This window comes from Thermobia domestica, chromosome 7 (genome assembly GCF_964235325.1).
Source record: "Thermobia domestica chromosome 7, izTheDome1.hap1.1, whole genome shotgun sequence".
Classification (NCBI taxonomy): Eukaryota; Metazoa; Arthropoda; class Insecta; order Zygentoma; family Lepismatidae; genus Thermobia; species Thermobia domestica.
The window spans coordinates 239619153-239642803 of record NC_137460.1 but is presented as its reverse complement, the minus strand read 5'-3'; the positions used below and the strand labels follow the sequence as shown (position 1 = coordinate 239642803).

The following is a 23651-nucleotide window of genomic DNA, read 5'->3' as shown; positions in this document are numbered from 1 at the left end:
CATGAACTTGTTTCTGTCTTCGACGGCCATTTCATTTGCACCATAATACTTCGTTTCTGGAAGTGGTCCAATATACGATTGATTCTCCTTGGTGTTGAAGAAATGCGGGAAGTATCCTTTGGTTGCGGGTAAATTGAACGCTTTTGACAATTTGCTTAATGCCATAGGTAGGAAGTTCAAAGAGTCAATGAACGTCAGATTATTCAAGGTTAAACTCAGTATCTTGGTCCCATTTAATATGACGTCAGGTCTCCATTGGCATTGTTCTACCATGGTCTTTAGGATGAAATGTCCATCGTATCCCTTAGCGTTGTGTGCGACACAGAAAATCCTATTTATATTGGGACGACGTTCCCGCAAGTATTGGAGAAAATGATAAACTGGATCGTCTCCTTGGAAAATATGCTGGCGCTGACCACACGTACTGCAAGACTGCTGGATATTAGCGTTTTCAACACATGCGTAACATACTTGTTGTGCAACCAATAAATTTGGAACGTGTACATACATATTATCATCAATATTCTTGTCTTGCATAGATTCTATATCGTAGAAAATCAATAAGGCTTTCTTTGCGTGCATGAGTGAAGGAACACCGGGTTTCAAGCATTGTCGATCAGGAAGCATAAAACATTGATGTGATCCCGGAACAATCTTCTTACATACATTGCAAAAGATCTCATTACAATCATGAATGCGTTGTCCACTTCGCACAAAAGAATATACTCTGTAGCATTTAGTACATTGCTTCACCATTTTGCATACAGGTTCCCCTTGATGATATACAATATTACGATGTTTGTTAAAACATTCTTCGCCGTAAAATTGACGATTGCAGTCGTTGCATAATATCGGCGTTTGATTCTTGTCGCATAGAGGTCTCTGTAGACATTTGGAGCACGTTACAGGACAATTTTTCACATGTCTGTTACGTTCACTGTATTTTTTATGGCACGCTTCACAGTAGAACTTGGTTGCAAAACAAGCAGTTAAGGATTGAATGATATCAAAGTGGCCAGCCAAACAAATCAAATTTATGGGAGTGCGATTTTCGTCGTTGGGCCCCTCGTACATGATGTCACGACCTGTGAAGCTAGTGTAGACTGTAATTTTATATTCTTTGAGGTATGATTGGAATTGCCGAATTTCATTTACACTGGCACCATGGTCCAAATTCACTCCTGCATTTGCACATAACGCATCCACTTCATCGTCCACAACATATTTCGATTGACGTTGATATTGCCAATATCGTTGCACATCTACATTCTTGTATGCCTTCAGACCAATAGCAATAACAAGGGCGTACGCCAAGCACCTTGAATCTTGATTTTTTACACGTACAATCCCTCGCTTGCTTCGTAACAATTCTTCGTTTTGTAGTATTCCTTGGGCTAAACGATCTCCATATCCGTATCCTCTTGGAATATCCACACGATGAAAATGAACGGTGAATGGCTCGTGCAGGAGAAATGCATTGTTACTTTGTAAAACTCTTTCGAACGAGGCCCACATCGTCTCCAGTGTCAGGTTTCGGGCTTGGCGAAAACTCACCCAAAATGGCTTATTGGTATTGCGTGGTGATATTACCGATAAACCAACCATCGCCTCATCGTCGACATTGGCTAATAAATGGTCCAGCATTGCTTGGAAACTATTATGCACGTATTGGATAATATCGGTTCCTACGGGCGGTGCGTTAAATCGAACTTCGAGCATTCGGCCCTGAATGTTAAATCGTCTATAATGACGAATGATTTCATTACAAACAGTAAAACCCGATTCGGCCATGGTTAAAAACAGGAGAAAACAAACAAACAGGTACAATTACGATAAATGTGTAAGGGAAAAAGGAATTGAGCAGCTTGAATTTACTACAAAAGAAAAGAAGAAAGAAAATATTAATCACCTGATAAACAGGAAATCATAACATTCATGATAAATTCTTAACTAAGCAATTCATGTAAAGGTTCTGAGTTTGATTCCCTGGCGGTGACGTTCCGAATCACATTATGAAAGCACGCGTACTAGAAATCAAAGTTTTTTAAAAATAATTATGTTACTGAAATGAGTGTTTTATTGCTGTCAAACTCGAGACCATTACATCAGCATTTAACTGACCTACCATTCTGTAGTGATAAAAAGAATGCATGAAATGAATGAATGTTTCAACAGTGCTGAGATGTGGCAAAGTACGCGTAAGCATTTTTTCCTCTCACAACGACCTTTAAATGATGCGTTTGCAAGTTGAAGAGATTCACCAAACATTAACGTTACGCATACGTAATTGTCAAAACAAAATCTGTATAGCGTAAAACAACCAAATATTCATGCACTCTTTTTTATTTAAGCGGTTAGCGTACATGCTTCTAACGTGGAAGGCCCTGGTTCAATCCTCGGTGGGGTTTGCTTTTCCACGTCGGATCGTTGTCAAGCCTTTTTTTTTTTTAAATTTAATATTCTCATGCGTTATCATACATTCTTTCAAAACTAAGCTAAGTGGTTGGCGTACACACCTCTGGCCCTGGTTCAATCCCGGCTGATTGTTCGAATATCACATTAAGCTGAAGGGACGCTAAACTAAAACAATGCGTTTGCAAGTTTAAGAGATTCATCAAACATTAACGTTACGCATATGTAATTGTCAAAACAAAATCTGTATAGCGTAAAACTTTTAACCAAATATTCATGTACTCGTGGCTAAGTGGTTAGCGTACATGCTTCTAAGTAGAAGGCCCTGATTCAGTCCTCGGTGGGTTTGCTTTCCACGTCGGGGCGCTGTCAAGCCTTTTCTGAAATTTAATATTCTCATGCGTTATCATACATTCTTTTCAAAACTAAGCTAAAGGGTTGACGTACACACCTCTGGCCCTGGTTCAATCCCGGGTGGTTGCTCGAATATCACGTTAAGCTGAAGGGGACGCTAAACTAAAACAATGGTTTCAAAGGGTATCGAACCATATTATTCTCAGACATAGTTTTTAAAATTCTGTAATGCATTCTTTTCAAAGCCAAGCGAACACATCTCTGGCCATGGTTCATTCCCGACGGGCGCTCAGATTCAACATTAAGCTGAAGGGATGCTAAACAATATCATTTCTCGTGCTTACTTCTAATGTGTGAGGTTCCTGATTTGATCTCGTGAGTTTATTCGGGGTACTCCCACTTTCCCATTCCACTAATTCCACATAGCCCAAATATTTCGTACTAAAAGTAAAACAGTGTACTAGTGATCCGCCCACAAATATGAAATAAAAATGATTTTCGAATCTTGTGTGAAAAATAAAATCTCACTGAACTTACCTCAAATTCAATGAACAAAAAAGTCGGTGCAATGAAGACACTTTTAAAAGTAGACCTTTTCACTTGATAGTTGAGAGCGGTGTAGGATTTGAAAAATGAAATTTAGATTTTTATTTAGGTCGCTGTGAAAACGATGTCATCATCAACCAATCAGAAACGAGGAAATTTATAAAATGACATCACAACGAACCAATCAAAACGCTGCTTTTCGTCATGAATCACGAACCAAAACGATGTGTAACAATCGATCGTGACGTCATTCACGTTTCTCAATAGTTACAACATCTAGTATCGCAATTCCGACCCCAAATGCTTTCTGTCAGGATCATGTCACTACCTGTCGTAACTGTGACGACATTTCATTTTCCTCATATTCCATACGTGAATGTCAATGTTTGCTTTTTTCATGAATCATGCTGACACGTTCGTAGTAAAACAAAAGTAATATGATACAGCATTCGCTGACGTTTGCATTCAATCATATGTGCTTCTATGTCGTCACACAAAGAAGTCTATCAGCATTTTATTTTAATCCACGAACGGAAGCGTTACACTGTCAGATTTATTTTCTTAAAGTATAAGTGAATCCTTTTCAAGGACCATGGTTCGAAACCCACCAAGCATGATTAAATCCGATCTCATTTAAGCGGATAGCATACACATCTTTGGTTTGAAAGACCTGAGTTCGATTCCTGGAGAAACATTTCTTAGGATTTTTCTTTTTAGTTTTCTAAAACGGTTTAAATTTCTAGTTCGAAAATTTTAAAAGTTTAGATCGATAAAAAGTTTGATTTGAAAATTTTTAGATGTGATTTACATCTTTAGTTCGAAACTTTTGTTTTTTAAAAAATGTTTTAGTTCGACAAAAAATTTTCAATTTTTTTAGTTCGATTTTTTTAAAAAATTTTTTTAGTTCGAAAATTTTTTGTTTCAAACTTTTTGTTCGAATTTTTTTTTGGTTCGAATTTTTTTTAGTTACAAATTTTTTTAGTTCGAAAAATTTTTAGTTGAAATTTTTTTAGTTCGAAAAAATTTTAGTTTAAAATTTCTTGCACTCTGCGGTGACCTCTATCAGCCAATCAGTGTCGTGGTACCAAAGTACTCATCAGAGAAAATATCCGTAAAAGGGAACGATTTTCAAAAATCCTAGGACCTAAGATCACGTGACCTCTATCAGCCAATCAGAATCGAGGTACCAAAGCACTCATCTTACCCGTAAAAGGAAACAAATTTCAAAAGTCCCAGGGCTTAAGATCATTTGACCTCTATCAACCAATCAACATCGTGGTACCAAAGCATTCATCTTACCTGTAAAAGGGAACGAATTTTCAAATATCCCAGGGTCTAAGATCACGTGACCTCTGTCAGCCAATCAAATTCAAGGTACCAAACCACGCATCTTACCCATAAAAGGGAACGAATTTTTTTAAAAAAATCCCAGAGCCTAAGATCACGTGACCTCTATCAGCCAATCATCATCGTAGTACGAAAGCATTCATGTTACTCATAAAAGGGAACGAATTTCAAATATCCCAGGGTCTAAGATCACGTGACATCTGTCAACCAATCAGAATCAAGTATCAAATCACTCATCTTACCCGTAAAAGGGAACAAATTTCAAAAATCCCTGGTGAGGGATTTCCCCTCGGGGTGACTCCTGACGTCATACCACGTGACCTAGAAATTTGAATTTCCCGCGTGGGCGGGGGGCTAAAGTCACGTGACCTCTCTCAACCAATCAAAATCGAGGTACAAAAGCACTCATCTTAGCCGTAAAAGGGAACGAATTTCAAAAATCCCGGTCATAAAAAAGAGTGAGGATGAGTCATTCGCGTATAACGGGACCCCTACTACTATGTTGTTGCCCAAATTGCAGCAATTGACTTCAGGGCTTTGTCGCTGGCTTTATCACAAACAGAAAAAAAAGATAGAAACGACGTCAAGCAGCTATAGAAGGTCTTAATCTGACTCAATATGCGGGATCTTCAGCTGACACAAAACGCGTTGTAACCTTAACTACCAACCTTGCACACACAGTGATCCAAGAATGCATAGTTAATAACACTCAACAGATCAACATCAACATAGAAGGTCAAAAAGTTACATGGAGAAGAAACACAGTCAAACAGCTGTATGGAGTTATTCAATCTTGCGTTAGTTCAAACATTTCAAAAGATTTAGAGCTGCAAGAACTCATGACAAAATTAGATCAGGCATCGAGTTCAAAGGTTAAAGGGTTGGACATGAATTTTTTAGCTATTGTTGCAGGTGTTGTTGTTGTGGTTCTTTTTGGAGGCGCGGCTATGGGTACTAAACTGATTTTTCCTGGTATGTTAGCTGGTTCGGTTATTGCCGGTGCGTCTTACATGAAGAGTGATATAAAAAAACGTTTCTGAAAGTAGCATAGGTAATGTCCCAACCAAAGAAACAGCGTGTTCAACACCAGACAAAAAAATTAAAACCATGACCGACACGACGTCTTCTAATGTTAAAGCTGAGTGCCTTGAAACGTGTAATTGTAAAGCGTATGAGTTCGACAGCACCTCTAAGGAAGAAACGTTGTTCAGCCAGGTTGTCTCTTGTAGTAAAGGCTCTGGTAACAACGTGTATGGTGAAGTGACAAGTGAAAAAAATAAAATATATCTGTATCTGGCAATTGGCTTAGCTTGTATTGGAGTGTTTGGGATGGTCATAGACAAGTTTGGCGGCGGCGGTAAAGGTAAAGAAGGAGGCCAGCAAAAAAAAGTAACCATGATCATCTTGCTGGTCCGTTTATAGTCCGTAACGTTTTTGAAGTAAAATATTAAAATTAAATGACAGATGTTCTTTTTGCTATTCTCTTTTTAGTGTCAGCGATCATCCTTAGCAAACAACAAACTAAACAACAAAAGGCCCATACACCAAATGTAAACAGCTTATCGAAAAAAACAACAAAATAAAATCATTAAACACAACACTCAAGGAAACTGTAAGTCTTTTAACTCAACAACTACAAGAAGCACAAGAAGTAGCCTCAACAACCACAATAATACAAGACGACTTAAGGACTACCATAACAAAGCTTAAAAACAGTCTTCAAATTAAAACAACTGAGAATAACAATCTTCAAACTAAACTTACCTCAATCACACAAGCAAATATTGAACTAACGAACTCTCTTAACATCATACAACAAAACCAACGGCTAACACAAGACAATGAGAACCTTAGAAAGCAGCTAACACAAACAACTCAGTCAAACGTTCAACTAATCAACGACCTTAAATCTCAGCTAACACAAGCCACCAACGACTTTAAACCACAAACACAAGACAATGAGAACCTTAGAAAGCAGCTAACACAAACAACCCAGTCAAACGTTCAACTAATCAACGACCTTAAATCTCAGCTAACACAAGCCACCAACGACCTTAAAGGACAAAGACAAGACAACGAGAAGCTTAAGAACAAACTGACCGAAGTAACAACGAACCTTATAGACGCCAGAAAAACGCTTCAAACAATACAAACAGAAACAGACAACATTAAAAAAATACCTTGAACAAAAAATTATAATCATCCAAAGTGAAAATACCACACTAACACAAGCACTTAAATCTGAAGAAGAAGCATCCAACTTAAACAAAGAGCTTTTAACATACAAACAAGGATCGATAATTTCAAAGGCCAACCTTATCAATATTAGCAACATGAAAGAAGACGAGAGAAACGAGCTTGCTAAGGTTGTAAATGGTTTTCTTGGAGAGTTGTTCAAGGCTTAAGAGCTTATGGCTTTATGGCAGGTGCCATAAAGCTTTGAATGTTGGTTTTTAAGGTACTTCGTGTTTGTTGCTTTTGTTAGTCCAATTAAAATTTCTCGTTGTCGTCGTTGTCGATTTTTGTAAATTTGTTTGTGTGTTCGTGTGTAATTTTGTTGACTAAGCGGTCAATGTTCAAAAAGCCAGTGTCGATAAACTCGGCGTTCCCAAATGCAAACTGATATATGTTGTCTTCTTCGTCTCTGACTGTGCCATCTGTAGCTATAAATATGTTTTCAATAATCTTTACTACTTTTCTGTTTGAATACCCACTCTTAGCTGTTGAAATTTTTGTGTCGCAAATGCCCTCGCGGCCTGTCATACAATGGAAAAACATCTCTTTAGGGTTGAGGCTTGTTGAAAAGCTTGACGTTACGAATCCTTGTTGTTCAATTTTGTCGTGTTCTTTTGTTTTGATTTAATGAATTTTTTGAAGCTCCGACTTCTTATTGGGTAGTATGGTATTGTTCTGTTCTTAACGTCGTTTTGAATGACAACCCTTTTACCTTAAACAATTTGCTGACCCAACATACCACATACTTGAGCAACATTAAAGAGATTACCCTTAGAACCACTTTTAACCGTTTTGAGAAAGTTGTTATATGGTTTAAGGTTGTTGATAGTAATGTTCATAGCTGTGTCTGTTGCCTGTGTAAGTAAGTTTAAAGCGTCTACTTCTTCTTTGACTTGAACTAACGATGCTAATGGAAGAATTTGATCTAGAGGCATTGGAACAGGAGTACAGTCGTCTAAGGTTATGCTAAATCCGCTAATGAACATGAACCAGCTAGTCGTAAGGAACATTACATTGTTTATAAAGTTGTAAATAACCGAGCGGTCGTATTCGTAGTAAAGGTGTTTGATAATTTTGTTGGAAGTTGTTTTGTCTATGTAACCTTTAAGCAACACGCCTCTATCAATCAACACATCAGAGGTTTCAAAACAAAACGAATCAGGAAGCAGACAAGAGATCATAGTTTTACCATTAAAGAACAAAGACGACGCAACCTTTTGAATATGTTTAAGTTTAGTTTCAATGTCAAGACCGTCCACAAAGCTCCTAGATAAACACAGAGTAAAGCTTGAGTAAGAAAGAGTGTGTCTATCGATTGGTTCGGCGCTAAGAAGATACAAACCCAGGAGCGCATCTTGAATGAATGAAATACTTGGGTTGCCTGTTTAAATATTTATTATTTGTTCCTGTGGTAAAAGTAATTCGAGCTCTGTCTTGGTTTGAAGTCTCTGGGGTATAAACACGTTCATTTCATCTCCGTCAAAGTCAGCATTAAAAGGTGTCGTGTTGGTTAGTGGTAAGCTTAAAACGTTGGTGTTGTTTATTTGTATCTTAAATGCCATCATGCTTGGCCGGTGTAACGTTGGCTGTCTGTTTCAAAGAACTATGTCACCATCAATTAAAAACCTATGAACCACATCACCATTTTGTAAATTGAATTGTTGTGCTGGTCTCTTTGTGTTTACTTCATACCACTGGCCGTTTTCTTTTCTGTACAATTTGTCATCTGGTTCAAGTGGTGTATTTATGTTTAGTACTCTTATAAGCTTGAACCCATCGTCGGTAAATCTTTCACATGAATACTGACTATTTTGGCTTTTGTGGCTGTTAGGTTGGATTGAACATTTACGTTTGATGATGTCGTCTGGTTTAAGTTGAATCTTATCAATGTATAAGTTTGTGAAGATAGTAGATTTGGTTCCGTTTGGGAATGTTCTTTCTACGCACCTAACTTGCTTGGTGTTTACTAGGGTTTGAAGACGTTTCTTATTAAAATCACAATGTCAGGGAACTATAAAGTCTTTACCATGTGTTCTGGGAACCCTATTTCATCCATCCTAAGATGTGGGCCTCCTATGATCACTGCCCTTCCTGAAAAATCAACACGTCCACCAAGTAAATTTTCTCGTATGCGTCCGTTTTTTCCTGTTAACCTTTCTTTGATACCTTTAAGTGGCCTCTTTGTTGTAGCATGAAGCGTTTTTTCTTTGCTGTTGTTAAAGTAAGAGCTTAGTCTAAAGTACAATGCTTGCTTACCGCGTTTGTTTATATCGTTACATGATTTGATAATTTCAATAAGGTGTAAGGTTAAGTCATCATCACAAAAAATATTATTAAACTGAACAAATGGACGAGCACAAATTGCTATGATAGGAAAGTTACTTACAAACATTGATTTGGGGTGTTCAACTCGAAGCTTCTCAAAATACCAGGACGGAATACTCTAAAAAAAACTCTTAATCTCTTGTTCTTCGATAGGTTTGCCGTTCTTTGTTATAATCTTGATTCCTTCTTCCGTACTCTTAGTTTTAAACACAGTGTCTAGCGAGTTCTTACAATGGAAACACTCCTCTTTCTTGCATATTGTTATGATGTTTTGAATGGTTTTGTTTTTGTCTTCATGAGGCTCAACTTTAAAGAACACCTTCGAACAAACACTCAAAACAAAACACCTTAAGAAAGTTAGCAATGTATGTTATGTAAAGAGGATTGATGATAACGTATGGAAACTCAAGCTTACCGTAGTGGCCAGGACAACGATCGCCAGTCATGTTACATTTTTTGCAAACGTCATTAAAATTGTTTGATGGTCCTGACGCGATGTCGTAAATTGTTTGATCGATGTCCTTTGACGCTTTGGTTGTTGTAACTGTAAAGGCCGCATGCTTGGTTAACTTTTCATCTGTAAGTAACTTAAATTCAATCGACTTAATTTTTGAATACATTGTTGTTAGGCTTCGTCTTTGTTCCTAGATTGTTTTTTTTTATCACTTTTGTACGCTTGATGGACTTTATCCATAAAGCTAATGACATTTAAACGAATGACTTAGGTTGCTGTGACTTGGCTTGTTCTAAAAATTTTTACTTGAGTGATAAGAAACGCTTAACGAACGCTGAAGATGTATAAAAACAACCGCCCAGAGTACCAGAAACAGCCTTATCCTTAATAAATTGTTCTACGTAACTTGGGGTTTCATCCCTAAAGGTTTCCTTAGTTATAAACACAAAATTTTGAATGCTAACAAACGTCGTCGGAGACTTGAAACCTTTTGCGTAAACCTTTGTAAGACGATGCGTTGAAAAGTTGGTTGCAAAGAACGTATTAGTCTGGTAGTTAAAGACAAAGATGCACGACACTATGTTAACGTTTGAGTCTGTGGTGGTTTTAAAGAACAATCTTCTCTGGCCCTTGGTTTTAACTTTGATATAGTTGGGTTCGGTAGACATTTTATTTTGTCACTGTTAGGTGTTTGTTTAGTTCATTTTAACGATACTCCAAAGACTTTTCTCTTAACAAAAATACAAAGCTCTTAGGTCATGATGATTTAAACTTACGCCTTAATGGAATAACACCCATGAAGACTACTTAACCTACACGTCAAACATCATAAGAGTTAAGAGGAACCAGTAGAACCAAAACCATCACAACCTCGTTCGCTTTCATCAAGGTCTTCAACTACTTCAATTTGTGGAGCTTCATAGCGGTGTATTATCATCTGTGCAAACCGTTCGCCTTTCTTTATAACAACCTCGCCATAAGGAGTATAACCAAACAACCTAATCAACCAGTTAAGACCGGATAACTGAAGTAAAAACCATACAAAACAAAACCGCTTCTTCATCACAACTTTAAGCTCACCACGATAAGAACTGTCAATGATCCCTGCAAACACGTCAACATCTTTTTTAACACACAAGCTTGACCTAGAACAAAGATTGCCATACATTCCTTCTGGTATTTGAACGCTTATTCCTGTGTTAATTATATGAGTACAGCCTGGTTTAATGCTGATTGTTTCGTTGGAATGAATATCGAAACCTGCTGAACCTTTTTTGCTATTCTCGGGACTATGCTCTGAGTTGTCAAACGTTTAACCTTTAGACTTGTCATCTTTGTTTGTTGTTTTAATAGCATTAGAAGGATTCATTTTTTGTTTTACGGTTAACTTGAAACGACTTGACCTTGACGAGAAAGTTTGTTATGGACATGTTGAGTTTGAAGCTCGTGTTCTTGTTTGTACTTTGATGTTTGTAGACGTTGGTGGACCAATAGATCCTTTGAATTCTTTTTGATATTTTCTTTGACGCTTCTCATACTCTAAAATTTTGGTAACGCCTTACCTTTGAACCATTGCTCCGCTATCATCGAACAGTTAGAAGCTCTTGGTCTTGAATTTAAGCACGCCATTGGTAACTAGTTGTCTTATGATTGTTAATGCTGATGGATGCTTTGGTGTTCTGAAGTTGGTAAAGATGCTTTGGCGCCAGATATCGAAATCTACCTTTAACCAAACAACAAAGGACCTGTGTCGATAACCATGTTTGTAAAACTCAAAATGTGAGTGTCGTTCCGATGATTCAGACTGCGCAAATGTGTGTTAAGGAGAGTCGAAGGTCATTGTACAACTTAACTAGAAAAAACTAAAAACATCAAATAGGAAAAAAAGTTAGGTTGCGTTGCTTCAACTACCCTAGTTTCAACTACCTTTTTTACAATTACAACATTTTTCGAACATCCCATGTACCAAAGAAGTAATTACAACCTGTTCCCCAATATTTAAAGCACTGAAGATTGTGTGTGTTGTTTGTTGACAATTGGAACCTCGGAAGAAATTGTTAAGTTCCTTTGCTTTTAAATAAATGGGAGCTTCAACTTCAAAGGTAGTTGCAGAGATAGTGACTACGAGCTTATATAATAACATTAAAAAAACTATCAACAAAAGCGTAGGAACGAGTTCACAGATTCTTAACATAAACATAGTCGCAACAGACGACGTAGTGATTGAAGACAATGTTGTTGCCCAAACTGCAGCAATTGACTTCAGGGCTTTGTCGCAGGCTTCATCACAAACAGAAAGAAAGAAAAAAAAGATAGAAGACGACGTCAAGCAAAAAACAGAAGCAGCTATAGAAGGTCTTAACCTGACTCAATATGCGGGATCTTCAGCTGACACAAAACGCGTTGTAACCTTAACTACCAACCTTGCAAACGCAGTGATCCAAGAATGCATAGTTAATAACACTCAACAGATCAACATCAACATAGAAGGTCAAAAAGTTACATGGAGAAGAAACACAATCAAACAGCTGTATGGAGTTATTCAATCTTGCGTTAGTTCAAACATTTCAAAAGACTTAGAGCTGCAAGAACTCATGACAAAATTAGATCAGGCTTCGAGTTCAAAGGTTAAAGGGTTGGACATGAATTTTTTAGCTATTGTTGCAGGTGTTGTTGTTGTGGTTCTTTTTGGAGGCGCGGCTATGGGTACTAAACTGATTTTTCCTGGTATGTTAGCTGGTTCGGTTATAGCCGGTGCGTCTTACATGAAGAGTAATACAAAAAAACGTTTCTGAAACTAGCATAGGTAATGTCCCAACCAAAGAAACAGCGTGTTCAACATCAGACAAAAAAATTAAAGCCATGACCGACACGACGTCTTCTAATGTTAAAGCTGAGTGCCTTGAAACGTGTAATTGTAAAGCGTATGAGTTCGACAGCACCTCTAAGGAAGAAACGTTGTTCAGCCAGGTTGTCTCTTGTAGTAAAGGCTCTGGTAACAACGTGTATGGTGAAGTGACAAGTGAAAAAAATAAAATGTATCTGTATCTGGCAATTGGCTTAGCTTGTATTGGAGTGTTTGGGATGGTCATAGGCAAGTTTGGCGGCGGCGGTAAAGGTAAAGAAGGAGGCCAGCAAAAAAAGTAACCATGATCATCTTGCTGGTCCGTTTATAGTCCGTAACGTTTTTGAAGTAAAATATTAAAATTAAATGACAGATGTTCTTTTTGCTATTCTCTTTTTAGTGTCAGCGATCATCCTTAGCAAACAACAAACTAAACAACAAAAGGTCCAAGACACCAAATGTAAACAGCTTATCGAAGAAAACAACAAAATAAAATCATTAAACACAACACTCAAGGAAACTGTAAGTCTTTTAACTCAACAACTACAAGAAGCACAAGAAGTAGCCTCAACAACCACAATAATACAAGACGACTTAAGGACTACCATAACAAAGCTTAAAAACAGTCTTCAAATTAAAACAACTGAGAATAACAGTCTTCAAACTAAACTTACCTCAATCACACAAGCAAATATTGAACTAACAAACACTCTTAACATCATACGACGACGAAACCAACGGCTAACACAAGACAATTGAGAACCTTAGAAAGCAGCTAACACAAACAACCCAGTCAAACGTTCAACTAATCAACGACCTTAAATCTCAGCTAACACAAGCCACCAACGACCTTAAAGCACAAACACAAGACAATGAGAACCTTAGAAAGCAGCTAACACAAACAACCCAGTCAAACGTTCAACTAATCAGCGACCTTAAATCTCAGCTAACACAAGCCACCAACGATCTTAAAGCACAAACACAAGACAATGAGAACCTTAGAAAGCAGCTAACACAAACAACCCAGTCAAACGTTCAACTAATCAACGACCTTAAATCTCAGCTAACACAAGCCACCAACGATCTTAAAACACAAACACAAGACAACGAGAAACTTAAGAACAAACTGACCGAACTAAGAACGAACCTTATAGACGCCAGAAAAACGTTTCAAACAATACAAACAGAACCAGACAACATTAAAAAAGACCTTGAACAAAAAATTATAATCATCCAAAGTGAAAATACCACACTAACACAAGCACTTAAATCTAAAGAAGAAGAAGCATCCAACGTAAAGAGCTTTTAACATACAAACAAGGATCGATAATTTCAAAGGCCAACCTTATCAATATTAGAGGATTGGAAACATAAGAGAGGATTGGAAAATATAAATCGGAGGATGGAAGAACACTGCATTTTACAAGTCCATAAATGTTTCGCACATTGGGGAAATTGGGGCCATTGTGTACTTTAGGTACATTCGCAGGCATGCCTCGTTTACACATTGTTGCGGGGTAAAGCGAAGTGACATCTACGTAAACCACGTATTCGTCCTCTGCACAGTCTACATATAACTTAAAATTTTCTGTTCTACCTCCTTGATAGGCAGATTTCGGAATGAGAGGATCACGAATATGTTTGCACCGTTGTTCGAGGATATTCTGTATGTTTATCACGTTTTACCATTGCATCCCATTCACATTCCCAAATTTCTATTAAATTATAACCTAATTTTTAAAATAGTTGCGGCAGTGCACTGTTTATTCGTATCTCTTTTCAAAAGTGTTGTACACAACATTTTCTTTGCATAAAATGCTATTTCTATTTGGTCTAGGAATTAATTCGTGCGGTTGGTACGCACACATTGAAGCTGTAGTACAAACACAAAATACATAAATACCTTAAGAAAAATATTGTGCATCGCTAGCCACCACTTTCGCCCATCTGTCAGGCAATGTACGGATTCCGTGGCGAAAGAAGTCCTCATCCTTGGAAGCGATCCAGTCAGAGACCCATGTTTCGATATCTTCTGAAGAAGTAAACCGCTGTCCAATCAAATCGTTGTTCATGCAATCGAACAAGTAGTAGTCCGAAGGAGCAACGTCTGGTGAATACGGCGGGTGGGGTAAAACTTCCCATCCGACATTTTCTAAATAGGTTTTGACCGGTTTTGCGACATGTGGGCGAGCGTTATCATGTTGAACAATAAGTTTATCATGTCTGTTCTCCCATTCTGGTCGTGTTCTGGCCAAAGCTTGCTTCAAACGCATTAATTGTCGTCGATAACGTTCTCCATTCATAGTTTCACCCGGTTTCAGCAGCTCATAGTACACCACACCTTTCATATCCCACCATATGCACAGCATAACCTTTGCACAGTGAATATTTCGTTTTGGTTGTGATGGACCTGGTTCACCTGGTTTCACCCAGGCCTTTTTTCGTTTAGGGTTCTCGTAATGGATCCACTTCTCATCACCCGTAATAATTCGATGCAGAAACCCCTTTCTGCTCTGTCATTGAAGCAGCAATTCGCAAATGGTTTTTCGTCTTTCAACGGCTCTCTTTCAATTCATGTGGAACCCAATGTGACATCTTTTGAATCATTCCCATGGCTTTCAAGCGTTTGGAGACTTGTTTGATCAACGCCTAATGCTGCTGCAAGTTGTTCCTGCGTTTGACACGAATCCTGCTCGAGCAATGCTGTCAATTCTTCGTCTTGAAATTTTTTTGGCTGTCCAGCTCGCTCTTGGTCTGCCAAGCCGAAATCACCACTTCTAAACCGTGCAAACCACTTCTGACACGTTCGCTCAGCTAGAGCATGGTCACCATACACTTCCACCAAAATACAATGACTTTCAGTCGCACTTTTCTGCATGTTAAAGTAACGCAGCAGGACATCCCGCAAAAACACTTTATCAGGCACAAATTGCGACATGTTCACTTAACTACAAACTGGTGTTGTTGACGCTTTAATCTACTGCCCTATACTACGAACGATACGCGATGACAGGGGTTTGCAACACATGTGTGGATACACGGAACTGTGGGACGCTCCGTTCGTTGCGCCATCTCTTGTCCACCCGCACGAATTAATTCCTAGGCCAAAATATTATCTTTATAGCAGCTTTTACAAGCGTGCCGAAAACATCCCATGAACTGGTATATAGTGTTTGTTTTAGCGTCAAAACCATCAACTTTATGTCTGCCAAACCGTTCCTCCAACGCATTATTCGAAGTAACAATAGATCTCTTTGTTACGTGTTCCATATACTTCAACCATTTTAATGCTTTAATACTCTGTTGTTGAGTAAGTTGGAACCCGTTTGGAGGAATAACTGGAATTGTGTTTTCAATCAAGTGATGACACCGGTACGTCAACATTGCTAGACTGGCGATCGTCGTGCTGGAAATAAAACATTGAATACCATTTGTTTTCTCTTCAATCATGGAGGTAAATTTAATTACTGCCTCCGTCAATATACGCACATCATTCCGGCAGTACTCCAACAATTCCTTCTGAAAATTAAAAACGTCACCATTCCGTACTCGCTCTTCATGCCACAGCAAAAGTTCTGCCCGGTCTGCCGTACTACGTGAGTCCGGATCATAATAATGCAATGCCGGCCATTCTCCAACATAATTTTGATGTTCCTCTGTATTAAAGAGATATGGAAAATCTCCTTTTTTCAATTCAACATTCAATTCTAATGTTTTCGGTAATTTGGATAATTTTACACCAAGACAAAGAAAAGTGTCCCGAAAATAAAACCGATTACTAATACTAATTTGAAATATCTTTTGACCGTGCATAAGATCCTGTGGAGTTATTTTTTGTTTTTCAATAAGTGCCCGAACACAAAATAGGCCATCATATCGCGAATTATTGTGAGCAAGTGCCACAATGATCTGATACTCTGGCCTTTCCATAAGCACATGTTCAATAATTGCCTCCATAGTTGTGAAAGAAAACACACGGTTTCCGGCTATTTTATCTCCGCACTTAAAACACAAACTATCTACTTCTGTATTTATGCAGTGAAAACACATTCAAACAACAACATAAATTTATGGCATGCTCCCGTTCACCTTTCTCATTTGGTGCTAATAGCATGGTTTCCACATCAAATATAATGTACAAAAAACGTTCAGTGCGTTTTAGCTTACAGTTTTGAGCGAAACATCGATGGCCAACAGTTACGTGCAGTTTACAAAGACTACAATAGTAGTCGCCGCATAAGTGAGGAGATTTTCTTTTTCTCACATCGTAAATTACACCACATGCGTTACAGAATTTCTCCTAACCACATGTGGATTTCTTTACTTTATTTAGTGTTGAATGGTTATTAAAGCAAGTGCCTTCAGCAAAGTTTCTGTTACATTGTGTACAATGTACTAGTTTCGCGTTAGTTTCTTTACTATGAAAATGTTCACAGTACGGACATCTCATCTGACACTGGTGAGCCGCACGTGTTCCATAAAATCCTTCCAAGAACAAAAAGCAAAAACTTGTCTTACCCATAAACGAAGTAATATTCTTAATGGGTTGAAAGTGGCCCACAGTATCCCCTCTCTGATACAAAATAAATACCTTTTTCTCCGCATTTATTCCTGGTTAGCGTACCACAAGTGTTTTGGAATCTTCCGGTAGTTCATATATTACAATTGGATTATTGTTGTTCACTAAATAATTTTGAAAAGCAACTACATCTTCTAAATCAAATCCCTGTTTCCGTTCAACGTACATTTTTGCATCATTACACAATTTTTGTGCTTTATTTTGCCACGTTTTCTTCGTAGGCACGGTCATATCATATAAAGCCTGCTTACTTTGTTCATGTTTTGTGATCCAATATACTATGGATTTTGGCAGACAAAGAAAATCACTAGCCTTTGTGGCCATCACATGATCCTTGAGAAAAACACTCATTTCTGCAAATTTTTTTTACCGCTGCGCGTTTAGGTAACCCTGTCCGTGTAATCCATCAACAATGTCAAACCAGAATTCTAATTGATTCCTTAAAAGAAATGATTCATTGCTATTTAGTACGCTTTCCACCGTTCTGAGAACCACATCGGTATTCAAATTTTGACGTTTTCGCCATGGAACAAACACTTCTTTATTCAGGAGATCTCTGTCGGAATTTATTCTTAAACCGACAAAATCGTGGGGTCGTGTATCCCTCAGAACGGTAGAAAGAGCATAATCCATCATGGACGTAATATAATCCATGGGATTTGTAATTACATGTTGCGCCGTTGGTTTTACAATTATTTCCACCCCTTTCATATTGAAACGCGGGTACTCTCTCACATTTCTCCCCACAATTTCAAACATATTACAATCTGTTTCATTCCATCCATACCCTCGCAATGAAGGGTGCTGAGAAGTTGTGGGCCGCATATCTTCTGAATAATGTGCATTATTCAGACGATCAACACGCGCATTTTCTTCCTCAATTTCTTGTAATTTTTGCCACAACATCTCTGTAAAGTCAGTTTCAGAATTTTGAATTTCTAATGGTTCATCCAAACTAATTTCATTTAATAGTGCCCAATCAATATGTAATGAGTCATCATCATCATTATGTTCTGATTGAACATTTTCACGATTTCCCGTAAATGAAAAGAACGCGGATACACTTTTATCACTCACTCGTTCTAACTGCCCCTTCTCAGAGGCCATATAATTTAAATATGACATAAATGCCGCATCATACAGTCGAACTTCACGGAAAAAACCGTGGTCAAAAAGATCTATAATGTCCGCTGCCGAGCGAACATTATTCAGTATGATATATTGATTATTTTTAAAATAGAGGTACAAAAGCGATAGTAGATCACTTACAATTTCAGAAGATCCAATATATCCTGCTGCTTGCAGGTCCACTACTTGTTGCTACGTATGTAAAACATGATCAGCAGTATCCAAGCCTCTCAGTCTTCCTTGGAAAATGGTTTCATCAATAACGTTAACTTCTTCGAAGTAAAACTCCATTGTCTGTAAAATACAAGACAAAAAAGTGCAATCAATATATGTATACAATGAATAAAAAACCTGAAAACAAACAAAATTTTGAAAATAATAATAATAATACTTACCGAATATTAGTTTATCTCTGTTTAAGTAATGATCCAATTCAAATCCACGTCCAAAGCGAATATGTAGAGTGTACTTTTAGTTACCTATTGCACGTATACTATATCAGTAGTATAACTATGATCAATATGTATCGAAATTGTGTAATAGAGCAGATTAAGACTCACGAGCTGGAGGTTCGATCCTCAGACTACCCTCAACCAAACAGGACTCACCACAAACTAGAGACCAGAACTAAAACTGGGAATCAGACGCAGAGCCTCAGTTCACAAGTTGGGAGAAGAGAGCAGACGCGCGCGTGGGGACTTCAATGGATTGATATGCAAAATATGAGAGGCATTTCTCATTTGAGGTACCTCTTCTGTAAGACCACTGTCGTTCAATTGTAGAAGCAAGGTGTAAATACTCTGTTGCGGTGCGCCGATTTTGAAGAGTCTGCGACGGCATATTATGAATTACTTCTGGGACACAGTAAAACGTTCCCGGGGTGTCGAAGTAAATATGTTGGGGAATTATTTTATTCACTGAAAAGTTAGAAAACAAAGATTCACTTCGAGGAAATTCCTCATCAGTATATTCACTGTAACATTACTATCACTAGAATCTTGAGAATCAAAGGGGATATCCCTTGATCCTCTTGATGGCCCGAAGCCATGTCCGAAAGGATTTGTATGGCTTGCCTCCAAAAATGGCAATCATCCGGGAGTACATGCCACTGTTCCTGAATACGTAGGTCCTGTATGATATCGATGTTGCACTCCTGTCCGGCCAGGTACAGGAAGAGAAGTTGTCTCTCTTGCAGTGGCTAATGAATGTCCTCAGGTTGAAGATCCAGTTGCACATTGAGTTCTGCTAAAGCCATGGGATCCGGTAATGCAATGGAAGGCTGTGGTGGTAGATCTTCTAGGGGATTGGCATCAATGGGAAGAGGTATTCAGAAATCGATCAGTAGTGGTGTCTCAGGATTCGTGTTTGGCTGCACTCAATGGATTCTTAGACTTCTTCGTGTTCGCCGATGTCGCTGCCCAAAAGGGCTGGTGTGGGGGTGGAATAGTAAACCCAGGAATATCGGGAAGATAGGCGATGCAGATGTCATCCAGTCATATTGGATGGCAATGCACAACAATTTGATGCGTTCCAATGTGAATTGCCGGTCTACTTCTGCCATCTGTTCCAAGAAAGGGTAGGAGATGAGGATACATCGGAGTTCTGCCGTATCTCGTGGTTGCAAAGTAGGATCCATTTGTCGGCTTTACAGGTAGCAGCTGTTACATCAAAAGAGGCTCCATATTGGTGAGCTCGTGTGTTGTTTGTAGCTTCAAACAGACGCTAAACTTGAGTGGTGATGGCTTGTACAGCATCCAAGAGAGCTCTTAGCATCCGGCGTGGTGGGCCGTGATTGGTCATCTTAATTTTGCATCGTTGGTTTCCAAAAATTATGTAAAGATGACTGAAATAAACGGTGTGATTTGCCCCCAGGTTCTGATGTTGATGCAACGCTACCACTTGTAGTAGAGTTACTAGTCACAGTCACTAACGGAGTTCGAGTAGTCGATGTCACTGGCACAAACACTGGCGATTGGTATGACGAAGTTCCAAAGGTAGATGCCAGTGATGGTGCAACTGGACGGAGTTGTTCATCGATGGTGACCGCAGGCGACGGTACCGGTGAAGCGTCGTGAGCGACTATGTGTATAGGGAAATCGACGTTATAGCGATTGCCAACAAAGACACCGAGACGTTATGGTTACTGAGTTGCTACCGAAGGAGTAGAAAGACTGGAAGATAGCTGGCAAGAGAGCGGGGCTCAACATACTGATGATGCGGAACTTACCGACAAATCAGTCGAAGTTCCCACGCACGCGGCTGGTCATCCTCACATTTCGCTTACACCTCGTAAACTGAGGCTCTGCCACCTGGTTCCCAGGTTTTGTTCTTCAGGGAACCAAGTGGTGAGCACTAAGTGGCTGATCATTTAATAATACACTATTGAGATTTCGTCAATAATGAGCCACTGGACAAACTTCCAATCCTCCACGAACTCTTCGAGCTTTCGACCAGTAAGCAGTGACTTGTCGAATTTGTTCTTTCGATCTTTTTGAGAAGCCGAGTGTACGATGAAGAGTGGATTCACGAACACTTTTTGCTGCAACACCAGTTGGAGCTGCAATTTTATAAGCTTTAAATTTTGAATTGCGGTATCTTACCGGTTAGTAAGTCAATGACTTGAGCTCGTAAGTCAATGGCTTGTAAGATATAGTATAACTCTTTGCCTGTACCACCGGATATGAAAACAGTGGAGAATGTCGCTCATCTTCAGCTTGCTCCTTATCCATTCGATATAATATACTTTGATTTCCATTGAAATTCGCCACTACATTCAGATGGGGTGAAAACGAAATTTCAGTTATACACTGGCTGTCGATATCGGGAAGGTCGTCATGTTCGTCATCGAGGGGTGTAACATTTGTTTCACTGCGTAAGTTTGTCTTTCGCGAATTGCATTTATTCGTTTTAAGCAGTTGCTGAGTAGTTTCGAGTAGTTATTATCGTAATGTTCCTGTAGCAAATCTTGTTTAGCCTGCAGCGCTTCTACTGCGAAATTGGAACCTTCTGAGAGTTCTTACGCTTTTCGAAAAGTGGATAACAAAATCAGATTTTGAGTACGCCCTTTTGTCTGTATCTGATGGAAGACTCTAGTAGGGAGTCTTCACCATAGGAAATCTCTTCCAAATCCCTGGTCTTGAGCTTCAAATGTTGAGTTGACGAACACAGCTTATAAACTGCATTGTCGCATTGGAAGACGGCAAATATTGGTGACATCTTCCTGTAAGTATATTTCGCGATTCTTCATAATCATCTGGCAAGGAAGAATCAAGTTACTCCGAGTATTGTGCTCTGGTTTGTCTTTTGCTGCTGATCCCTGTCGACCCAATTACTGAATGTTTATATTGCTGCAAAAATGAATAAGGATTGACAGACAATAGTAATTAACAGTTTCTTGTAGTAGTCTTTTTTCACAAAAAGGCAGCTCTTCTGTTAGAAGTCGGGTTTGCACACACGGAGGACGAGGGAAATCGAATTCTTTTCCTTCGAAATAGTGAGGGCGATGCTAATGGTCTTCACAAGTGGTCCAAGAATTTCATTGTCTTCGGTAAGATAACATTTCATCATATTCTCGATCAGTTCGATCAATCCTGAAGAATTTGTTGTAGATCTTTTATCCCAATAAGATAATGAACATGAACACTCCCACGCTTCTGCAGTTGGAATCGGCACAAAACATCCGACTTCTGTACCAAGAATGTTCTCATGCTTGTCTTGAACCTTGTTAGTAAAATGCGTCCGGAAACGGTTGTACAAGTAGCGGGTGACGTGTACGGGAAACATACTAAATCCATCCTGTCCTTCAGATTATGAATTTTATTTTACAATTGGGGAATTCAAAACGGTGGATACAATATGGCGGTCAAAGTTTTGAAAAAGAATTAATAAGTCCGAAACTTATGTTTATATATTGATAAGTGAGGTGATGATGAACCGTCCAGGAAATGTTCAAAATTCAAAAGGGTAAATAGTTGATACAATACGACAAAAATTAGAAAATGAGTCTCATATGATATTTTAATTTCGTTTTATCTTGTTTTTATAATTAAAGAAAGACACATTGATAAAAGACAAACAATACAAAATTTGCTTCTTTATAATAAAAAATTCACATTTAAATGTAACATGCTGAGTTTTCTTTGAATCAATGTATTCAGCTGGTTGTTATTGGGAGTATTCATCAGTTTCAATTCCAAAATCGCTGTTGTCCCCACTTGAACATTCATCTTCGTCAGAATCGCTTTTCTCGTCGCCTGAATCTCCTTCACGGTCTTCCGTAATTGGACTTGAGACTAGAAGAGCTTTGGCTTCTGGTAGTAAGCTTTTTTTTTAGTTTTTTGGACGTTCTTGACGCAGAGATGCAATAACAGGATCGGTAGTTGCTAGCAATTTTCGGAAAACATCCTCCATATTTTTCACTCGAGAACATTTCCGAGCGTGATATTCTCTATTTCTTTTTATCAATTTGTTTGTCGCTTCCTGCGCTTCTTCTGAAAGGTTACCTATGGGTAACTGCAGCTGCTACTATATCTGGCCCATGGATCAGTAATCGATGGACTCCAGTTGACATCTTGTACCAGGGATATTACTTGGTATTATAGTACTTGGCCGTTTCTATAGTATATAAACGAAATTTCTCAATGTCGATTGATTCTCCAGATGAATTTTTTTGTGATATGGAAACGTTTAATTAGTTCTTCGTCGACTCGTTATGCGACCAGATGTAGTCGCGTTTTCGAAAATACGTCACGCGGTATTACCGTCGTTTTTGCTACCAAAACCAGGTTTCGGCATGTCCAAAAAAGTTCTAATTTTTTTCTGAAGCCATCTTGAATCGGAAGTTTTATTTTGTCTACAGCACCTTTTTCTTCAGTCTTGCGAGCTTGACACTTTTGGGTGCCACTTTTGTATCCTATATGAATGCAGCATTCAAGACACCGAATCCACGCGTGAAGAGTTGACAAACCTAATTTGTAATTTTCAATTTTCACTGGCTTCTCAACATTTCATCAATGTAGTTGAACATTGTCGATGTTGCATTACACAGGTAACACCGTAGAGCAGATTTAGTCCCAGTAATGGCGTTCCACACTTTTTCATCTACCATCGTTATAGCTAATTCGTATACTACTGAAAGATTTCTTGCATCGATAACTCATTCCAAATGTGTTAATTGTTGAATCTGAGTTTCAAAATAAGATTTTTCATTTAAAGACGTTTCATTGTTTTTTTCACGAATTCTAGTTTTAACGGCATGCAGAACTGAGTTGATGAAGGCTTCGAATTAGACCACAGTATACACTCTGCATTATTTTCTGTATTGACAGCTTTCAGTTGTAGTGGAACAAGGGACGTGAATAACAAACTTGAATCAGATATGTTAGGATCATTGAGTTTCATTTTATAAATACTCTGACCTGAAGTTC

The 23651-nt window shown here is 38.5% G+C and overlaps 2 protein-coding genes across 2 annotated transcripts; both read right to left on the bottom strand.

Annotated features, from left to right (window-relative positions):
* Positions 1-7607: 7607 nt before the first annotated feature.
* Positions 7608-8075, bottom strand: LOC145689617 (uncharacterized). The gene has a single exon (XM_081763802.1). The coding sequence runs from the start codon at positions 8073-8075 to the stop codon at positions 7608-7610; it is 468 nt and encodes a 155-aa protein (XP_081619928.1).
* Positions 8076-10508: 2433 nt separating this feature from the next.
* On the bottom strand, positions 10509-11302 carry LOC145689616 (deoxyuridine 5'-triphosphate nucleotidohydrolase-like). The gene is made up of 2 exons (XM_081763801.1): positions 11236-11302; positions 10509-10777 (listed from the first exon to the last, which is right to left on the bottom strand). Exons 1-2 carry the CDS (start codon positions 11300-11302, stop codon positions 10509-10511), a joined length of 336 nt encoding a protein of 111 aa, XP_081619927.1.
* Positions 11303-23651: the final 12349 nt, after the last annotated feature.

What these genes read in the sequence shown, in the direction of transcription:
- LOC145689617 (XM_081763802.1), bottom strand. Translation starts at nt 8,075, where the DNA reads ATGATCTCTTGTCTGCTTCCTGATTCGTTTTGTTTTGAAACCTCTGAT.
- LOC145689616 (XM_081763801.1), bottom strand. Translation starts at nt 11,302, where the DNA reads ATGGCGTGCTTAAATTCAAGACCAAGAGCTTCTAACTGTTCGATGATA. An exon ending in AGCGGAGCAATGGTTCAAAG is followed by an intron (nt 10,778 to 11,235) that starts GTAAGGCGTTAC and finishes ACGTGTTTGCAG; the next exon opens with GGATCATTGACAGTTCTTAT.